The following is a 14971-nucleotide window of genomic DNA, read 5'->3' as shown; positions in this document are numbered from 1 at the left end:
TTGCTGTAGTTTTTTGTATACTTGAAAGAAGTTTGACTTTTTATTCAAGACTAAAAAAAATTGGTTTTGTATGTGGCTTGTATGATACAACAATTATTCAAATCAAATTAATTGTCAAAAATCAATATAACATAGTTTATAGTTTTATACATTTAAAAAGTTTATTGTTATTAGCATTTGATGTAATGAGAGTAAAAATATATCCAGTAGATTTAGCATATTTTCAGAACACTTGTTTTAAACTTTAAGTAGCCAAAAACATGTTGGCTGCATTGGTGATTTTCATTATCACCACATGTCTGTTACTGTATGCTATCTTTTTCAAAAAGAAGACAAACAACACTCCCATCTTCAAAGTTCACCCAAACAAGCCACTGAACATTGAACTTGACAAGCTGAAAAGAAAGGAGCGGCTCAAAAGAAAGTTCAATAAAGATGAGTTGGATGACAGTTATGACGTCATAGTGATAGGAAGTGGAATGGGAGGTCTGACTTGTGCCGGGTTGTTGGCACGAGCGGGTGAAAAGGTTCTGGTGTTGGAAAAAATAAAGATTGGAGGTTGCACACATACCTACACTAAACAAGTTTGTTGATGTTTTAGAAGTTTCAAAACTAATATGTAAACTTTTTTAATGAAATTGTTTTAGACATTTACTATCTAAGGTGGAACTTAAAGTTTTTCTTTAAATACAAAGTTATGCAATTAGTTGTTTCTACTTTTGGTGTTCAAGTTAAAGTTTTATATTATGAAGGTCAAGTTACTTTGTTTAAAGTATTATAATAATTTATGTCATAGTGCGTTTCAACATGTTTTACAAAAGTTAACATTGCCTTCAAAAAGCCTTGAAAGTTTTATATATACTATAAAATAAATTTTATAGATCATTTGTGTTTTATTTAACTTTTGAGATATTGTCAGTTTTGTAAAAAGTTTTTAATACAAGTATTGGGGAAAACAATTATACTTGATTTTCTAAGAATTTTGAAAAAATTTCTTAAACTTTATCTTCTTAATTCATTCAATGATAAATTTTTAAAATTTTATTACAATACAATGTTTCACTCGTTTAAAAAAACGAGATCTTCAGTTGTTTAAAATCTGTAAAAATTTATGTGATAACAATTAGGAAGACATTAGGCTAAACTTGAAATAAAAGAAGTTAAAAAGAAAAAATGTATAACAAAAAACTGAGTAAAATCTAATTAAAACCTATAGTTTAAAGTTACTAGGGTATGATGATTTTAATGTTGCTAGGCTAAATTTAGGAAAATACACGTTACTTAATAATTATACAATCTTAAAACTTAAACAAATAAATAAAAAATATACAATAAAAAATAATTCTACTAACATTTAGTGGCCTTGTGAAATCTGTAGATAACTAACAAAGAAAAACATCTCTTTAACTAAACCTTTAAGTTAAGTTTACTTGTTTAAAAAAAAAGTTTGGCTATTGTATTATGATGTAATTTAATATTGGTTTAAATACTTGTACAAATTAAAATAGATATTTTTTTATCAAAACGCTCTTAAGTTTTGAAATAAAGCTTCTTAAAGTGTATACAAGAGCATATTAACTCGTTCCTTTTATTTAAAGATGTTTCCCCGTCAGCGTTTGCTATTTCCATTTTTTCATAGGAGCAGGTCCTGCAGATTCTCTGCGGTTTCCTTATGTGTCCGATGTGGTGTAAAATTTCCCATTTGATGTTGTAGTTAGTGTTGTTGCGTTTTAGCTTCCAAATATATTTGGATAGTTCGGTTCCGTTCTCCTTGTAAATTTTTATATCTCTTATGTGGCTATACCACCTTTTCTTGAAAGTTCCTCCTGTGCTTCCTACGTATTGCTTTAATTCTTTTTTCGTCGTGACCGTAGCTTTATTCATTAAGTAATTTAACTCAAATATTAAGTAATTGCTTCTTAAATTAAACAAAAAAAATACTGTAAGAATTAAAAAATGAGAAATAAAAAATATGAGAATAAAATCTGTAATTAACAATTTTTATATGATAAGAAAAAACACTTTTTTTTTCCTAAAATTGATAAATATCCTGCACTAGGATAAGTTGTTATTTAGTTAAGATTAAATTGAAAATGTTTGACAACAACTACTTGAAAATTTTAGAAGATAGATTTGTTTTTTTTTTTTTGATTTTTCTTCTATTGAACATTTAATATATCCAACTTTGACCTTATATCTCAAAAACTATTTGAATTTAAAAACTGTAAAATGTAACTTTTAGCTTCTTCTAACTTTAAATAAGATCAACTTGTATAAAAATGCTTTAAATCATTTTGACTTAACTATTTTTTTACAAAACTGATTATAATTTAAAAAATAAACAAACTTATATATCATGTGAAAAGTATATTATAGTATATACTCAAAGCTTTTAAGTCTATCTTATAGTTGCCAAACTATTACTATTGCAAGTTTATTGTCCATATGATGGACGTAGGCATCAAAACCCAGGCCACTTAAGCAGAAAGACACATAAAAAATAAATCAAAAATAAAAATAACACAAAAAGTTCATTTTGTTTAAAACAAAGATAAAAACATATTTTAATAAAATGTACATAAGTTAGCTATATCATATTGAACAAAAAAATTTTTTTGAATATTAAACCATATTTTTAAAAAGTGGAAAGTTTTTACTATTTTCAATAAGAATTTTTTCATAATTTAATCTTATTTTATGATTGTTAGAGTAATAGATATTCATATTTTCATAATTTTACCAAACAGGATTTTGAGTTTGATGTTGGGGTGCATTATGTTGGCAATGTGGAACCTGGCTCCCTGAACAGATTTCTGCTTGACAACGTAACTGATGGAAACCTGAAGTGGGCTGACATTGACCAGGTACTTTGGTACTATTATGTAAAATTTTTATATATTATACAAATATTATTTGAATCTAAAAAATATTAAGTATTTTTTTACACTACGCTTTTATCTTAACCAGGTATTTGACACTTGTGTCATAGGAGAAGAGAAGTTTGATCTTTTGAATAGCTATGAGGGGTCAAGATCATCTTTGAAGAAGCAGTTTCCTGATGAAACTAAGGCAGTTGATGAGTATTTTGATATACTCTTCAAACTAAGGAGGGTTGCTGCTCAACTGGCTATGTTGAAAGTTAGTTTTTAAAAAAGTTGTGACTGTTATTTTTTAAGGAGTTTAGTCAAAACAGTTTGTAGACGTTTAAAAAGTAATTTATTATGAAAGTGGAAAATAAATCCATAAAATATTTGTCTTTTGTTTTACTGAAAGGTTTTCAAATACTTTAATAAAAAAAACAATGTTATAAATGTGATTTTTACAATATAACTTCAAATATTTAAAGCTTTTATTTCTAAAACAATGTTTCACTCAAAAAAGAAATCGTCAGTTAACAATAAAGTCGTATTTAAATAGAAAGATTTCTAAATAGAGTGACTTCTATAGATAATTCTATAAACAGAGTGATCAAAGTATATAAATTTCCATGTTAGTATATTTACAGTTAAAAGAATTTTAGTTACTAAGTTCATTTAAATTATGTTACTATTTTCTAAATTTCTCATTTAAAAATTCAAAGAAGTTTTGAAATAAATACAAAATATCTACATGAGTCATAAACAAAACTTATATAACTTAAAGGTACTACCAATGTGGCTGCTAAAGTTACTAAAGTTCACCGGACTTCACACTTACATGATGGGTGACTACATAAAGTATTCTCAAGTGTCAGTGCAGCAAGTAGTCGACAAGCTCACCACAAACGAAAAACTTCGCGCTGTGATGGCTTATTGTTTTGGTGATTACGGCACCATTCCCTCTCAGACACCATTTGTTATGCACGCCATACTTATGAACCACTTTATCAGGAAGGGAGGTAAGTGTTATTAATTTAATTTTTTTTTTCCTATATCTTATTCAAATACTTTGTCATACTGTAAAGTTGAACTTAAAACTTTATCATTCAGGGTTCTACCCGGTAGGAGGAGCGAGTGAGATAGCATTTCAGATGATACCTGCCATTGAATCCGCTGGAGGCGCAGTTGTGTCAAAAGCGCATGTAACCAGGGTACTGACTGATGCGTGTGGAAGGGTACAAGGTGTAGAAGTTAATGGAAAAACTGTTGTCAAGTCAGTTAAAAGTTTATAAATTACTAAATAATAAACTTAAATAATTTTTTGTTTCTTAATTTATTTTTGGGTTGTAAATTGTATTTTCTTAATACTATGTAAAAGTTATTTTAAATCACTTAAACTGTTTTTCTTTTAAATTCAATACTTGAAATAGTTTATTTAAAGTATCTTAACATTATTGGTACTTAGATTCAATTTAGAAGTGTCTCAATAATAAAGTTTTAGTTTAAAATGTAATAATAATATGTTTTTTATTGTTAGTTACAAATGAAACTTTTTTTAAGTTTTACTTTAAATATTAGTTTTTCTTAAATACAAAAACTAAATTTTGTTTGTAACTGTATGATATATTAAATTAACCACAGATGTTTTTGTGTCAAAACTTTATTCCGACTAACGGCGTTTCATAAGTTTAGTCGGAATAAAGTTTTGACTCAAAAACACCTGTGGTATATATTCCAATAAGCTTAGCTTATCAGGATCTCCAGGATTTAACGCCTTTTAACGTTACATCTTATATGAAATTAATTAATTTTTCTGTCTTTAGGTCAAAAAAAGTGGTTTCAAATGCAGGTATATTTAATACTTTTGACAAACTGCTCGATGAAAAGTTGGTTGAAAAATTGCAGTTGAAGAAGAATTTTGATAAAGTGAAGCCTGCTACTTCATTTATGCAGGTTTTTTTTAAAAAGCTTATAATAAATCCAAGCAAATTTATGCAAAACTAAATTCTCTTTTAAATGAATATGTTAATTGCATGGTTTTTTAGTTTTATTTTAATGGCAATAGATATTAGTTTTATATTTTCAAAAGTTATGAAGGAGAATGTACCTTATTTTCTTAAGGATTAATAGCTACTAAAGTTAGAATCAGTTAAATTGAAATAAAAATATGTAATTCAAATTGTAAATAATTAAAATATATAGGCTTAATTAAAACAAAAATTTTTACAAGCTTTTTTTTTGTTTAAATCAAAGTTGATTTCTTTTAAGGTTTTTAAGGCTAGTTTTTACAGAAATGTTTTCAAAATAGTTTGTTATGAAAAGAAGTTAAAGTAATTAGAAAACCAAAGCCAAGCAATTTAAAAGGAAAATAATTGTTTAAGAAAATTATTTATATACTATAGAATTTTCTTCAAAGCTACGTTGAAGTAAACAAATGTTTTTAGATACTTTAGTTTAAGTACAACTTGATATACTTTTTATAAGTTATAATTTTTATGTTAAATTATATAAAATTTCACTTTCAGGTGTTTGTGGGATTGGACGGCACATCGGAGGAGCTCGACCTGCCGAAGAAGCAGTTTTGGGTGTTCACCACTCCCCAGCTCGACGAGGAAGCGAGCGGCTACCTGAAGAAGGACAAGCTGGAAGCGGTGAACGGGGAAATTCCCCTCCTCTTCATATCGTTCCCCTCCGCCAAGGACGACACTTTCAACGCGAGACATCCGGGCAAGTCCACCTGCGCCATCGTCACCTTCTCCAACATTGATTGGTTCGAAGAGTGGAGGGGACTGCCCAACAGGAAGAAGGGTTCGTTTCAATAACACTACATTTAGTAGAATGTTAAAGTTTTATTGATTTTTTTAAAATTTGAAATGAAAGTTAAAAACAAAAACTTTAGTTTATAATTAATACTAAAGGTAAAAATTAACAGTTGTTTCTAAAGTAATGACTTATTCTCATGCAATTGTCTGTTTATTAAAACCCACACATTGAATGAAATAGTGTTTCCTGTTCCCTATGCACTGTTGTTGAGCAAGTTAGTTTAGATAAAATTAACATTATTTGTTTCTAAGTTTAATTCTACTTTTTTTGATAAAAGTTAAAATGTAGTTTTCTAAGGAGTTAACTTTTAATGTATATAAAATCAAAAAAAAATTGTGTATAAACAAAAAAGTACAATTTTACTTAATTTATTTTAAACTTTTAAGTACTTTAATTTAATTAAGTACTTTTTATTAATTTAGATATAATACCCGATAATAATTGAATTAAAATTTAGATTTGTACTTAAAGACAATTATTGTTTTTTATAATTTACTATATTTCTCTCTAGTATAATACAAACGAAGTAATAAAACTTTTAAATTAAGTATCTTTGATTATTTTTGTGATTGCTTTTAAATTTTTCTACAAATTTGGAAATCTTTAAATTAAGGTTTTTTTAACTGTGGAAATTTTTGACTTCGTAAAAATGAAATAAAAAAAGTTTTTAAACACTGTTTTCACAACTATGTTAGTTTAATATATTTGTCATTACAATTAGTTTTTAATTTTATAAAATATTCTACAGTTTCGATAATTTCACCAATAAATAAACAAATTGTTTGACTATTAGAAAAAATGCAAGTCACTATGAATTAGTTGCGTATTTTACGTATATTTCATACTAGCTTTATAATATTTTAGTTTTAAATACCAATTCAGTAAGAAACACATTCTACGTTTAAAATTTATTCGCATGACGACGTTTTGACTTTCAATAAGTCATTATCAACAAATTACTGTGCAAAAATAAATAAAATTAGTGATAAACAACTAAGTATACAAAAAAAAAAATTTCTAAGTGATACATTATATAAAAATTTTATAAATTAAGATTATAAACTCTAATACAAAAAAACATTTTACATAAGTACTAACAAATTGTTACACTAATATATATCAAACTAATCAAAAATTCTTAATGTATGGGTAATACCCGGTTTAATTAATTGTTTATTTAAAATTGGATTATAGCGTTTAATTAGTAGAGCTTCACTTATTAAGGTCTCAAATTTATTTCTACATTCTTTCAAAATTCCAAAATTATTAGCAGTTATTTTTTCATTTTTACAAACATTACAATTGCTAATATGGTCCGATACCGATGTTTTGCCCTTTAAATGTTCTTTAATTCTTTCTACTAATGGTCGTGAAGTGAATCCAATATATTGGATACTCTTATCATAAGAGCATTTGTACTCATAGACCACGTTTGATTTTAATTCATGGGGTGTCTTATCTTTATTACTAAAGTAATTGCTTACTTTTGTTGTGGTAAAAATTACTTTTTTTATTTTAGTATTAGTCTAAAATTTTTACCATAAAATGACTATCCAAATAATTTAAATTTACAGCATTAAACAGCAATTCGAAGTTTTTAATTCCAAACTTTTTTTTTTTAAAGAGAAATGTTAAAAAAATAAATTCACTTTTTATTTTTTAACTCTAGATTTTATAAATTTTAGTTTTTTATTACACTTTATTAATAAAAGCGATATAGTTTTTATTTGCTTTTACCGTAATGTTTTATATATCTGCTAAAAAATGCACTTATTAGATCAATAAGTTTTTTGTATCATCTTTATTTAACAAAAATTGTATTTTTTGTGAAAAGCTTTGATATATGACTATAGTTGAAATATTTTTTGTATTAGTTCTACCTTACATAAATGAGTTTGTTGAATATATAAGTGTTTAGCAACAACTGACTCAAGTTACACTCTTAAAGATTTTTCTAAATATTAGAATAAAATCGTTAAAAGTGTACTTTAAATAACAGGAGCAGAATATGACGAGTTGAAGAATTCGTTTGGCGAGCAGGCTTGGAGCCAGGTGCTGAAAATCATGCCTCATTTGAAGGACAAAGTCGCTTACTTCGAGGTTGGAAGCCCGTTGACCCACTCCCATTATATTACCTCGCCCAATGGAGAAATATACGGCATTGACCATGACATGGGCAGGTATTGAAATATAATAGTTTGTTTTACAACAGTAAAATATATTAAAATTTATTATGCGGATAATTAAACAATCTTGTATGATGTACCGTAAAGCTTACTTTTTAATTAAATTTAAGAAAAAATAAAAAGTGTCAAAAAGTTTTACAAAGTTTATTCTGCGTTTCTTAGTGATATATTATTATTATAACTGTTAACACTATAATACTTTGCATGGCCTAAGCTTTAGTACCTAAATCTAACTTTTGAAAAATAAAAAACGTATAGAGAGATGATTAAAATATAAAATAGAAATAGTTTTTAAAATTGTGTTTTTAAGTGAGCTAATATATACAGTAAATTTTAAAGTCCTGATTTTGTTGTAAACTTTTGTAATTTTTTATTTAATATTTTGTTTTCTAGTTAAGAAAAATGTGTATTTGTTTTAGTTCAAAAAAAAAATTAAAGTTCAAACGTTAAGGGTAGTCGTTTCAACTATAATAATATAAAGGTAAAAGTTTCTGACGTTAAAGGTTACGTTAAAAGTAAATATAGATTTAGTTTTTTATTTAGCTAAAAGTTTATAGATTTATATGCATAATTTTTTATAAACTATCTATTAAAATAGTATCTTAAAATCAAAGTAGTTAAACTTTAAAATAAAGTTAGTGAAAATATACTTTATATGTGAAATTGACTTTAATTAAAAAAGTTCTTATAGCTTCCGCATAAGTTTTCAAAACAAAATCTTACTAGTATTGTTTGTAAAATACTGCAGAAGATAACTACTTATTACTTATGAGTTAATTCAATAAAATGGTAGGTTTTCTTATGACCAAGCAATGAAGTTGAGACCAGAAACACCAGTTGAAGGGTTGTACCTGACTGGTAAGTTTTTATTTGTATATTATTCTAATAGTTTTTAATGTTAGGTAAGTTTTTGTATATAGATAATGCATTATCTAAGTTATTGCAGTTTGAACATATGCAATAAAAATAAACTGCAGTTTTATAACCGATATCAATCTTTTTAAAACGATGCCTACTTTAAGAAAATACAAAAGAATACTACTCTTTTATGTACTACGGATCTAATACTTATTGGTTATGTTTTGTTTAGTAATGCAACTCATAGAATTTAAAGTTTACAAAATGTGTAATTAATAAGTTTAGTTGTCTAATTCAATATTGTTTTAAAACTGTATAAAGTAACTTTAAAGCAATAAGAAACCCTAATTTTGTTTAAACATATCTTGATAAAAAATGTTCAGTCATGAAATGAAATAATTTATTAGCAATTAAAAAGTCGTACAATAAAAACTCTATATACTTATTTAGACTAGTCAACATTTAGTATACATTTAGACTTACAACTCGTAGCAAGTGTCGGAACAAGTATAACCTTTTTAAAGCAAAAAAAAGTGTTTCTTCTGAGACATATAAGTCATTATGCGCAGCCCATAAGCTTTATATTAGTGCCGACAGTCTATAAGCAGTTGTTATTTTTTACGCTATAATCACATCATAATACAAATCACGCAATTGTCACAGGTCAGGACATATTCACTTGCGGGTTCATAGGGGCGTGCTTCGGCGGCCTGCTCACCGCCGGCACCATGCTCAACAGGAACTTGCTGTCCGAAATGATGGGCAAGATGCCCGAGTACAGGAGGCAGCTGAAAGGTTCGAGCAAGGATCAGTAAGTGCGATGAGGTTGGATTTAGCAACGGAAATTGTTGTCAATAAGAAATATATGAGTTTTGATAGTTGCAACTTTATAACTACTTAAAAATATATTTTTTATATTGATTATTTCTTCAAGTATAAGTATAAGTGTATACTCACAGAAATTTATATTTATCTTAGTTGCTAAATTTATTTTTTTCAAAGTCTTCAATTAAAAGTTTAATTGTTTTTAACATAAATAGTTTAGTGTTAATGTTTATGCCTTATATTATTATTATTGGATTTTTGAGTTTTTTGAAGTAATTATTTTCAATGTCATTTGTGTGTCTTTTGTATCAGTGAGATTATAATACAAAAATAGTAATTTTTATTTTCATGTAGTACTCAAACTATTTTTAAGTAAGACATTGTTTACCATTTTTTTTGTTTTTTTCCCATTTATGGTCTGTTACTAATCATAAATTAGTCTTAAATATTTCGAATTAAGTTTTTACAAGTCTTTTAGTTTAATTTATTTTAAATGGAGCATCATGTATTTTATATCATTAGTAAACAATTTTATATAATTGACATATATTTAACTATTTATATTACTTGTACAGCTAAGCCTGTTTTAAAACAAACATTTAACAGATTTAAAACATTAACAAATATATTTATTTACTAAACACATATATACTTTTTGTTACTTATCCTTCAATTAGTCTATCTTTGTTGCTGTACATATATTCTTTTGCGGCTAACTTTTTTCTAACTCTCCGAAATTAATTGAGAATAAAATATTTCGGTATTTGTACATATTCTTTTTAAAATTTATGCAACTAGTTCATAATATAATTAAGTTTAAAGTTTTGTAATATATTTAAAAGGGTAGCTGTCAAGTTTGCACGAGGGGACAAAGTTGCACGAAGACACTTTTGCACAAGCAGACATTTTTACACGAGTTGATTTTTGTTTAATAACCATTTTATTAATTTTAATTTTTTATTTAATTTTTTTTACTATCACTGTAACCCCTAACCCTCACCCTCGATCGGTAGCTTTTTTAAATTAATTTATAATCATTTATTCGTATTTCCTTATTTATTTTCATAATAATTTCTACTAGTTATTTTTTTATATTTATTTTTACTATCACTGTTACTCCTAACCCTTACCCTCGGTCAGTAACTTTCTTGTTTTGGTTTTTTGGTAATTTATTTATATATTTTTTCCTGTTTTTTTTTGTATATTTTTCTATTTTTTCTTACTCTCGTTCAAAAATGACCCTCTGTGCAAAATTGCCTTCAGGTAGTTTTGTTTTCGTGCAATTTTGACCCGTTCCCTGTTTAAAAATATGTAGGTTTGTTGAAAATTTACTTTTATCTACTAAATAGAACAACTTAAGTTAGGTCATTGAGTTTGATTATTAATTATACTTTATTTTATTTTAAAGTTTTTAAAGTTTATACTTAAAGCGTAGGTACTAATAAAGCTTACAACTAATTTTCTACTTTGTTATTTCTAAATTTAAAAATATTAAAAACCTGATAAATAATGTTAACCATTCGTTTATTACATCAACTTAGAATGTTTGAATTTTTGTTTTGTGGTAGTTTTAGTAATTATCAAGATTTTTAGTAATGTACTATCTATCGTACAAAAAGTTTTATATTGGAATTTTAAATAGATTTCATCTAAACTTAATTATAATATAATGTTTAGTTGACAAGTATATGATTTAAGAGCATTCTTATTTGGAATATTTAAAAAAATATTGTCCAGTTTTTAGACTACAATATTAACACTACATAAATTCGTTTCGAAATTTTTCTATGCTGTTATGTGATTTCTTTACAAAACCATACTTTTTGCTATTGTATTAAAATACGGTCCTTTACATAGAATTTTTATGTGTGTAGATAGGTGTATGCGTGTACAAGAATTTACACCAGAAGTAGTTATCCCATTTTAGCAAGGTAACCGGGTTAAAATAAAAAAGTTTTTAGAAGTAATTACAACATCCTTACTTGATGCTATCAGTTTTTTTTTGCTGTAGTATTTTGAGATTTTATCAAAGTTGTAGCTTAAACTAGAAAAACTATAATTTTATAATTCAGTTTTATGTATATGTTTTACTCAGAAACTAACAGATTTCTGACTCTGGCGCGTTGTAATTTTAGACTCTTTCTACAAACATTTTATATTGGGTACGGAATTAAACATTACTAAGATGTTAAGTAATGATTTTCTATTTTCATTTGTGATTGAAAACATTACTTCAAGTATTTTTTGTACGTTAAGCACAAAATATACTTTAAGTTTTGAGAAACTTTTATTTCAAGTTGACGAAATCTGAAAAATGTTCTAAAGACATTTATTATAAAAAAAAAAATTCATCTTTAAAAAAAAAAAACTAAATAAGTTGTTATCCTTGTATTAGTAAAAAAATTCAACAATGTTTTTAAAAGTCTTCAAAATTTTTAATCACTAAAAAAGTCGTCCAAAAAACTACTTTTAATTCAAAAATTAAATTTTTGTTTTGTTACGTATTTGTTTTTATACGTTATATTATTGAAAACAAAAAAAAATACTATTAGAAGAGTTATATTTTCTTGTATACTTTCATAGTTTTTATTTTGTAAGTACTATAGAAATTTTGATTTAAGTTACTGATTTTTATTTCTTCTAAATTTTTTACAAACTAACAATATGTTTTTTAATTTTACAACTATTTCTTGTAACTAATTTTGAAAATAATAAATACTCTATAAAAATTTTCTGTTATAAAGTTTTACATTTTTTTAAAATGTAGATAATGTTCTTAGCAAGTAATTGAAAAGTTTTTTTTTTACTTTAATTGGATTGTTTTTCCCGGATGAATAAAATCAATCTTTTTGATAACCTAACTTGCTATATATAAATCAATATAGTTATTTGTCTTAACTAAAGAATATTGCTTTATTTACTGTATTGTAAAGTACTAATATAAACAATAATATTAGTGCAATTTAAATATTTTGTTCACTACCAGGTTTTGGTGGTAAAAGAAACTACGACCTTGTCAAGTATAGTAAACTAGTAGACTGCACTTAATAATGTTGCTTACCTATAGTGTAGATATATCCTACTATACATTAATGAATAAGAAGTTTTTATTAAAAGACACATTTTTCTTATAATGTTTTTTGTTAACTACTGTAAGTATAACTAATTTCATACTTTGAAGTTTTATCAGTTTTCCTCAATTTTACAATTTCAGATTTTATTTTAGTTGGTTTCGTATATTATTAGTTTTATAAGCCTATGATTTATAATTCTTTTACCGAGTTATATACTTGTATTAAAGAAATTACAATAAAATACATGTTTAAGAGTCTATTAAAATTCAAGTTTTTATTTTACAACTTAACCTTTAAATAAGAAAAAAAATTAAATCACTTTAATATATGGTCTTTACTCACACTATTTTCTAATTACTTTAGTGATAAAACTACTCTGAAAAACAAAACATAACTTAGTTTAAAAGTAGAAAAATATTTTTTATACAATTATAAAGTAATGTAGATATGTTTGTTAAAAAACAATCTATTTTAATAGATTAAAAAGTTTTTGGTTAAAATGAACTAAAAAGACATCTTCACAAATCAAGATTATCCATTAAGGATTTAAGTTGACATCCAATCACACATTTTTCCAGCATACTATATCAACCTTCTACTCTTACATAGTTCCATACACAGTATTAAGCTGATATTGTGCGTTTCGTTCAACAAACTTTCGAAATCCTCCATTCTTGTTGTAAACTATTGCCTCCAAATGATCCGCGATGAGAACTTTCTCGAGGATTTTCGTCAATTTTTTAGTCAATGCATTATCCTCGTAATCCTCTTTCAATAAGGACTTTTACCTGTTGTACGTACTCAAAAGTTGACATTTAAATAACATTTGTCTCTGCAATCTTTCTGAAGTATTCGTCTGTTTGCTTCAATAAATTCTCTTCAAACACTTCTTTATGACAGTCTATTCTGTAAAGAGTTTTACAAAAGAGCTTTACTGTTTTGTTGTCAACATCAGTACCTATTTTCTGATGGTAAGTAAAAGTATTTTTCTTCTAAAACAATTCCGTTTCAAATGCACTCGAATCAAATTTTTCAATTCCATACTTCGGTGTTTCATCTTGGAAAACATAATCAATTCTAAGTTTCTAACATTTGAAAAGCTCCGAAAACGAATGAATAGTTTGCTTATAAGTTTCCCAACTGGAGATCAGTACTTCCAAAAACTTTACATATTCAACAGATCGTAGTTTAGGCAAAATGTTATCTTTGATGTGCCTGCAAATTGCCTCGTACAAATTATACCACATGTCGTCATCACCGCCACTAAACTCTTTGTCAGAAAAGTTGCCTTGTGTCTTGTCTTTGGCTCTCTAACACGCGTTTATGCCTGAAATCTCTGTACTAGTTCACGATGCCAGTGTTACTTGTTAAAAGCTGCCACGTCTCCTACTGTGAAAACGATTTCGTTGAGCCGTTCATCATTGCAACTTTCATACGAATTTCCTGCCATCAACCCTTTGTGAATACTTTTAGAATAACTAGTAGCTGTTGAAATTGATTTGTTTTAAATATGTTTTACAACTTGATAAGGTATAACAGTTTTAGTTTAAAAATATTGACAAACTTAAAAACATTTTATGTTTGAAAAAAGTACATAGTGAATAGTGTATTACAAATATAAATAACATGAAGTTAAATTATGTTAATATGTTTATAAATTAAATGGACGATTAAATTTCCTAAATGGTATTGTTTTTCTTGCTTTGATAAGTTTAGTAAAATTATTTTAACTGACTATAACTTATTTTGAAAAAATAACTATTTTCTTCGTATTTTTATCATTTTAGTGAAGTGCTATAAAAATTAATAAACTTAATTTGTGTTTTTGTTTGTTACTGCTCAGTCGAAAAAAAATTGTTAAATGTTAAAGTAGTTATCATTTAAAACTAATAGCTAAAAGTTAGAATTAGCTTTATATTATCTAAAATCAGCGCTAAACTGTATAAATGAAAATGTTTAAAAATCTATATGTAGCAATAAATTAAAAATCAAATTTATTTTCTCTAACATTTCAAATGATAGTAAGATTAGTGTAGAACATGTTTAACTATTTTTATACCTACATGGTAATTTAAATTTATTTTGATGACCTGAAAAAAATTATTATTTGAAGTTACACAAAACAGCGTAAATTATAAAAAATTTCTTTGTTCAATTTTAAGAGAAATAAAAAAAGTTAAGCACATACAGTTTAAAAGAACATACCTATTCAACTTTACTTATTTTAAAATACAATAAGTATATCCTAATCTTAATTGAAAACTTTTACAATCATCAATTCATGTAACTATCAAAGCTTTTTGTTTTGGTAATTTGTTTGTAAAAGTTTAAATGTAACGTATTTCAC

The 14971-nt window shown here is 25.9% G+C and overlaps 1 protein-coding gene across 1 annotated transcript; it reads left to right on the top strand.

Moving 5' to 3' along the window:
- Positions 1 to 226: 226 nt before the first annotated feature.
- Positions 227 to 9943, top strand: LOC145837906 (all-trans-retinol 13,14-reductase-like). Its single transcript, XM_082945394.1, has 10 exons — positions 227 to 584; positions 2748 to 2864; positions 2968 to 3138; positions 3643 to 3877; positions 3969 to 4131; positions 4682 to 4811; positions 5384 to 5666; positions 7681 to 7861; positions 8661 to 8725; positions 9389 to 9943. Exons 1-10 carry the CDS (start codon positions 261 to 263, stop codon positions 9538 to 9540), a joined length of 1821 nt encoding a protein of 606 aa, XP_082801520.1. The 5' UTR covers positions 227 to 260; the 3' UTR covers positions 9541 to 9943.
- The last annotated feature ends 5028 nt before the right edge of the window (positions 9944 to 14971 follow it).

Source organism: Thalia democratica, chromosome 6, assembly GCF_965202585.1.
Source record: "Thalia democratica chromosome 6, ktThaDemo2.hap1.1, whole genome shotgun sequence".
Taxonomy (NCBI): domain Eukaryota; kingdom Metazoa; phylum Chordata; class Thaliacea; order Salpida; family Salpidae; genus Thalia; species Thalia democratica.
This window is presented reverse-complemented; position numbering and strand designations above follow the sequence as displayed.